This window comes from Lepidochelys olivacea (genome assembly GCF_965140295.1).
Source record: "Lepidochelys olivacea isolate rLepOli2 genome assembly, chromosome: 3".
Lineage (NCBI taxonomy): Eukaryota > Metazoa > Chordata > Testudines > Cheloniidae > Lepidochelys > Lepidochelys olivacea.
This window is the reverse complement of record NC_140413.1, coordinates 166,652,501-166,660,000: the sequence shown is the minus strand read 5'-3', so window position 1 is coordinate 166,660,000 and position 7,500 is coordinate 166,652,501. Positions and strand designations below refer to the sequence as shown.

At 38.1% G+C, this 7,500-nt stretch overlaps 1 protein-coding gene and 1 long non-coding RNA gene across 2 annotated transcripts in view; one reads left to right on the top strand and one right to left on the bottom strand.

Annotated features, from left to right (window-relative positions):
* Positions 1–7,500, bottom strand: part of LOC311517414 — a 234,118-nt gene that overhangs the window by 65,154 nt on the left and 161,464 nt on the right. The gene's annotated exons all lie outside the window — the stretch shown is intronic.
* The window catches only part of PROX1 (prospero homeobox 1), a 53,798-nt gene that overhangs the window by 10,934 nt on the left and 35,364 nt on the right, over positions 1–7,500 (top strand). The window contains exon 3 of the mRNA XM_084622238.1: positions 6,589–6,694. Within this exon, the coding sequence (XP_084478364.1) occupies positions 6,589–6,694 (106 nt within the window). The remainder of the gene's footprint in view (positions 1–6,588; positions 6,695–7,500) is intronic.

The following is a 7,500-nucleotide window of genomic DNA, read 5'->3' as shown; positions in this document are numbered from 1 at the left end:
CATTTTAACAGTGTCGTTCCCGACTCTCACAAAGAACAAACGCTTGGTTGGTTGTAAATCTTCAGTTCAGCTCTCAAGTGAGTAAACAAACAAAACACAAAAGATACAGGTACTGATGTATTCAAGCTGCATCAACTTCTTTCCTCCACCCAGAGGTCTGTTCCTCAGCCCTTGTGCAGCTGCCTGCTATGCATGATTAACCTCTGTTCAGCCGTACACAGAAATCTTTTGTCCTAACATACACAAAGCAAATTATTTTGGAAAGCTAGAGAGCACAGTTAGATATAAAACTTCAGCTGTATTACATTTACAGGACATTTCCCTCCCCCCCCCCCTTTTTTTTTTTTGTTTAAATAACTTTTTAGCTCCAGCTCAGGCTTATATTTAGGCATATCCAGCTATTTCCATATACATTTTCTGTAAACTAGTCCTTTTGGGAATTTTTTTGGAGCAATTACACTCCTTCCCCTCTCTCCCTCTTCCCCCTTCCTGTAATGTGTGTTCTGGTATGGTCAGAAGATTTTATTTATTTTTTAAATGACTAAATGCGGATAAAATATGATATTTTCCCAATGCTAAATTGAAGACTTTCAATAAAGGATACAATTATATTTTATACCTATGGTAAGACCTCTCCAGAAGGCAATCACACAAGTATAGAATCTTAGCTATAGTTAATTTCCTTTCCAAATTGATGAAGGCAATCATAACTGAAGGACTATACCCATCCTTGAGTAATAATAGTGCTTTTACCAATAATAGCAGTGGAGGCAGATGCCAGGTATATGCCTGTATTATCAATGAGTTTCTTTTTGTGGTTAATAATTTCGATTGATTAGATTAATTGTAAACACCTTTTTTTTTTTTTTTTTTTAAGGGCAAGGGCTCCTCAGCAAATTAATTGCAGGGATTCAAGGCCTGATCCTGCAAACTCTTATTCATGTGAGTAGTCCTCACGCATATGAATTGTCCAATTTGACTTAAAAGGACTATGGACATGAGACAGGGTGTGTGGGTTCAGGCCCAAAGAACCCTTCACCAGTAGGTCACTGGTTCAAATCCAGCCTGGGTTGGTATTATCAAAAGTTTTTGCCATCTAATGACTATTTGCTGGCCTACGTGAAATGTGTTGCTGATCTCAGTCCAGGTCCTAGAGGGCAAATGTTCACATTTTGAAAGCACCACAAATGGAAACTATGTTGGCAGTCAGAGGGTATGTCTACACTGGAATACAAGACCTGCGGCACAGCCGCAGCTGGTCCAGGTCAACTGACTCAGGCTGGGCTGTGGGTGTAGATATTTGGGCTTGGGCTGGAGCCTAGGTTCTGGGATTCTCCCCGCCCCAGGGGTCCCCAGAGCTTTAGCTTAAGCCTGAATGTCTGCACTGCAATTTTACAGCCTTGCAGACCGAGCCACATGAGTCCAAGTCAGCTGACCAAGGCCAGCCACGGGTGTTTAAATGCTGTGTAGACAAACCTTTAAAGGCGAAAGCATGGATTGGAATGGAGACTGAAGTAGCCTCTTATCCCATGGAGGTGATCTCTTCAAGTTGGATTTCATGCCCATTGCTGGGGGTGCACTGTCATTGAGGGAAAGGTGCAGTGTCATTGTCCATTCAGTATCCTCTGTGTGAATTTAAAAATGGATTTCAGTTTAAGGCTAGAATCTTCCATAAACACTAAAAAATTACTAATTCAGGTAAAGAAAACCTTCCTTCCTCCAAATACTGCCTTCTGATGCACTCAGAGCAGCTTATATTGAAGTCAACAGGAGCCCCGGTTGTGCAGCTGAGGGCAAAATTCGGTAACTATGTAATTGCCGACTAACAACGTGGTGGCATATTACTTTATTTTAAGTAAAAGTAGCTTTCTTTTCCTCCTGGAAAGAAGAATGAAAAATCTTTCACTTCTTCAAAGGGGGACTGAAAAGGAAAAACCTGTGTGTGTGTGTGTGTAAGCGGTTAGTCTTTCCTTTGGCTATGACCCACTCTATTTATTATTCTAGTGCAACTCAGTATTTTTGGAACTTGTGCTGTTTCTGTTGTCCTGTTTGGTTTCTGCCTTCCCCTCTTTCTGCGACAGTGTCTCCCCCCCTCACATCATGTTCCTTTCTCTCACTGGCAGCCATTATCGCAGCATGTTACTTCTGATGGAGAAGGTGTGCAGCCTCCTCTCAAGCCAGTGAGGAAACTGAATATTAATGTGGGTGCCGCTTTCCCTTCTCCCCACGCACCTTATTCCCTTGACACTATGCAGACACTCTGACTCTCCCAGTTAGTCATTATTGCAGCCTGGATACAAATATATTTGAAAAGCTGCTAGATTCTTAAATACCCGCTACACAGAAGTGTGCACACCAGTATACAACACTACTGTGGTGATATTTTTCTAGCAACTGCCCATTTGTCCATGCAGCCTATAGTTTATTTTAGGTGAAGGCATATGGGAGAGAGTATGGAGGTTTGTTTGTAGTAGACTTTGTTTTGGCCCCTTTGTTTCACATGGTTCAATGTGCATATATAAAGAATATGTTTCTTAAGAGGGGCAGTTTTTCCTTCAGAACAGAAAGCAACATCTGTTTCTCTGGACAATACAGCCAGGATAAGAACATAAGACCAACAGATACAGCCAAGTTCAGGTTTTAGTAGTAGGCTGAAACCCCGAACCAGTCCTTTTCGTTGTTGTTTTTTTAAACTTACATTTGTAAAATGCACCTGATCATTACCAGCCTTCTTGAATTGTGCAAGGAAATGGTTAACGTTTGCGTATTCTGTGAAACAAGATAAGATGCACCTGCACGGTGAGTTCATATCTTGGTCATGAATGTATTCTATATCTTTGCAAACTAATCTGTTTAATCAAATATTAAGTTTTATTCAAATGCTAAAAGAAACAGACAGCCGATTGTTTTTCTGCATGATCATCCTTGTCATGCACCCTCTTTGCATCTCAAGAAAAATAGCCTTGTTCAGCCCCAAAACATTTGCATATATCAAACTGAAGCACGACAGTCGTTTCTTTGGTGCCGTTAAGACATCTGCACAGGTGCCGATGTTCAGCATTTTCTCCACCAAAGGAAGATTTTAATAATGTTAGTGAAACTTTTTTTAAATCCTTAATTTTTAAATAGAATTCCAATCCAACTGGGGCGAGTTTCTCAGTCCAATATGTGAAAGCTACAATTAGTGAATTGCCACATTTTGAAATGAGAAGTTACTATATCTGACCAGAATTAAACTAATTAAACTTTTTTTAAAAAAAGTGAGCAATTGCATAGCAAGCTGGATAACTCTGTGGTGTTGCGAAAACCTGGGAAATGCCAGTATACTTTCAGTCCAGTTTCTTCTTTCAAGGTTCTTCAAGATGGGCAGAAATATTCCTAGCAATTTAGAGGTATGCTGAAAAAAGCAACCGTTGTGTAATTTAAGCAGCAATTTGGCCTTACAACTACAGATATTTTACCTGAAGTGGCAGATTCCTGCTCCTTTCTCCTCATTCAATACCAGTATATGGTACGAAAGCCTAATAGAACATTTTCAGGAATTTGAGGTGAAAGTGAGAGGAACAGAAGGTTTTCATCACATAAAAATATTTTAGTAGAAGACAGTAGTTACTCGGTGGATTAAGCCCATTTGCTTTTTGGCACAAAATGAGGTGCAAGAGTCTACATGTAGTTTAAGTTAAAACACACGGAGAGTGTACATACATTTCCTTCCCTCATCCCCACTTCCTAGTTCTTACATTTGCCTTTTGGCGGCTGCTGTTTAAGGTAAGGCTATATTGTACTTTGTAAACACACAACCCTCAGACTCAGGTTGTTTGAACACTGCTTTAGGCTCAGCTGCAGTACACTGTTTCTCTGATCTTTTATGTTCCTGAGCAGATGTCTTTCATTAATTTATGGATTTATCATTTCTTTCTTTCTTTCTTTCTTTTTTTTACACCTGGCAGCTGGCTCAAGTTTCAGCAGTTATTGTCTATTTTGCATTACACATAGAATTGAATGTCATCTGTCTTCACAAAGCTATGGCTAAGAGAATTGAGGCAAGCCACATGAGCTGCTGAGACAGAGCTTGTTTGCGTTCCATTCGGCACCCTCCCCCCCTTTCCTTTTACCTCCTTAATATTTATTTGTGCTCATTTTCTTTCCTGGCCTTGAATGGGGCTTAGCTCGTGTTCAGTACAGCTGTATGTTTACTGAATCTATTCCATCATGAGTCATTGTGCGTGTGTAAGTATCCTGGAAACAGCTAGTGCTTTCTTGGAAGAACAGTTGCTTTTCAGCACAAGCACTTAAAAGGGAAATTAACCAATTGGTCAGTTCAGTTTTACACTGAAATAGCAATGGGTTATCTAAGAGTTGGCTCTTAAGTGCTTCATTAACTATTTTTAATAGTTTATTAGAGATCTATCTTGTATCACAATATAACCTTAATCTTAGGAACAAGACATAAAGATTATAGTATGCTAGATTTCACTTTAAGAATCCCAAGTGCTTAACAGGAAAGCGTAATTCTCATTTTAAAAGTGGACTTCTGGGGATTTGAGTTTTAGAACATCTTTCAATATGTGTTTTATTCAATATCAATATCCTCTAGCATTATTACAGAAAAATAAGGAAAAATCCTAAATATGAAGTGAATCAAAATACTTAAAACAACTGTATAATATGCTTAAATCCAGTGAATACTGAAGCTTGGGGAGAGTTTAAGTTCATATCTTAGCTTCCATTGAAACGGACCAAATGCCAAACATGATATCAAGATATTATCTGCTTCAGGGGAATTATAAATTAAGGAGACTTAGGATTTTTCTTTTATTTATTGAAGCGCTGGTTGGTTGGGCACCGTCCTCCTGTGGAATCATATAACTAAATGGATTTCTGGTGTAGAAGTTCTGACTTGTCTAAAACTCTTATCACTAAGCAATAGGTGACAGCTTGCTACTATTATTTCACTTATGCATTTTGACAGATGGCACTGCAGAGTGTAATGCTCTTTTAGACTTCTCTATCAGTTTAATGGAGGTAACTGGAGGTTCTTTCAACTCTTCTCTTGGCACAAGAAGTATGTCAGTCATAAATTATCTTCTTTGTAATCATTAAGCATCTAAAACAAAACACAAGTTCAGTTGAGCTGTTTTCAGTGCATTTTTTGTAAATGAAGAGGTTTTTAAGCTATTTTCAGTGGCTATTTTAAAAAAAAAGTGACATTTTTCAGTCTAAAAATGAGCCTTCTCTTTCTACAACTGCATCTGCATGTATGAATAATACATGAATAAATAAGCATGTTTTGACTCAATTCAGTAGATCGAGAAAAGATATTCTGTTAACAGAACAATCCTAAATAGTCTGTTGCCTATCGGCATATATTTCTTTGAACTTCTCACTTTGAGATCTGGAGCTATTCATTTTGTTCTCTGGTGTTATCAGCTCTGTAAGGTGAAGGCACCTCCACTGCAGAATAGCTGTGAACTTGTTTGACCTTTCTCCACCATAAGGTGTGAAATAGTGAAATTTTCGTTGAATGTCTTTAGGAAAAACAGTCCTCAGAGAAGCTTCTGGGAAGGACCCTCAATTGACCTTGTGGGGGCCACATTGATTTTCTCCACGTGCATCTTCATTTCTGATAAATTATAAAGCCATTAATTTGCTGAGGAAATGGCAGGGCCAGCCTGCGGCACAGATGTGACCAAAGCCGTCCTAGCACACAGCACACAAAAGAGTGCCAAGAAGCTGGGGGAAAATCAGAAAGCCTAGATTGTTATGGTTAGATTCACATTCCCTTGGGAACTGTTTTAGTTGCTTCTGTTTACAGATCTAAAAGGTAATGATGTTTCCAGGATAAATAGGTGTCCTTATAGGGTAAGTGACCATTTATTGATCTGCTAACCCACACTTATTGATTAGTTAGCCCCAAAAACAGTTTGATTCTCTGAGGAGTTAACTGTGTAAATCAGAACCAGACAATATAGATATATATTTTTAACTACAGAGGTTTCTTTATAAAAGAAATTTAGCTTTCATTAGAAAGCCAGTAATTGAGGCAAAGGAATAACAGGATTAGACAGAGTAACTGAAGATACTGAATTATATTGACATTAAAGAAAAAAGGTAAAATATGTTACTTGCATGAAACATTGCTCAGAATCATAAAGCACCTCTGATTGTTTCATGTGCATTAGCATTATATGATATAAACTGCTCAGTGCTGGGAGAAAAATACACTGAATTGGAATTGCACAAGAAAGAAAAATCTTGTGATAAGTTTTTTGGTGGCACATGCTTCGTGCATTTGTTTCCTTAGCAACAAGTGAACATGCATATGGTACACAAACCTTAAACCTGAAAAATTCCTGCCACCAACACCAAGAATGAACTGAGAGACAGTATATATTATGTATCCTCACATATCTCATGTAGTTTTTTGCAGATAATTACAGTTCTAAAGAGCTGCAAATTGAATGTTAACAATTTGTCAGTCGGTCCTTACAGAACAGTTCTCGAAGGAGTACTTTGCTAGCCATGTATATTCAGAACCAGCTTTTATTCTCAAGCAAAGCATTTTCCTTGACTAATTCAATCCTACATGCAGGAAGGTCTGTCACCCAATCACTTGAAAAAGGCCAAGCTCATGTTCTTTTACACCCGGTACCCAAGTTCCAATATGCTGAAAACCTACTTCTCAGATGTAAAGGTAGGAAAAAAAACTTTTTTTCTCCCTCCTTATTGCATGTTTGCATTTTTGTGGTGAAAATGTATCACTCTAACACATTAAAGGTAAATGACAATTAATTCTAATTTCACTACTAGAGATTACACCTGATCATTATTCACTTGACTTTTTCTACTGAGGTGTACTTGGGGCCCATGTCTGAAGGGAAGGAGGTTGGGTTTTGGTTTTGGTTGTTGGTTTCTTTTTAACCAAAAGTCTGAAGCTTCAAAGCAAAATAAGAATATTTAATACAGTTGGATGACACAGTTTTACATGTGTGGATCCTCTGAAAAAGAAATTTCTGCTGGTGGCATAAATGTACTTCCAAGAACATTTTTGGAGCAGTTCTCAAGTGCTCCCTAATTGTTTCATTTCGGTCGGTTTCCTCATATTTGTGCTTACATAAGCACACTGTAGAATCCCTTTCTTTCTGTCAAAAAGAAACAGTACATTGAAATTCTTCATGCAGCAACTGCTTAAAAACAAAAGTGATGATTGTCTCTTATTTACAACTTAATTTGTTGTTGATGCAGAGTACACTGAGCATAAGGAGGATGAATAAAGTGACAGATTCAGGCCACATTATTCAAATGAGGATATGAAAGCTGTCGACGTACAGCTGCATCCTCCCTCATTCTACAGAATATTAGGACCTCCTGATTTTTTCCCCTAAAAGTAATTGTTCCTTCACATCAACTTGATTTTGTGTTAATCTAAGGTTTTTTTTTTTAACTATAGATTGGGTTTTAATGATTATAATGGCACACATGGTGTTATTATCTAAGTAA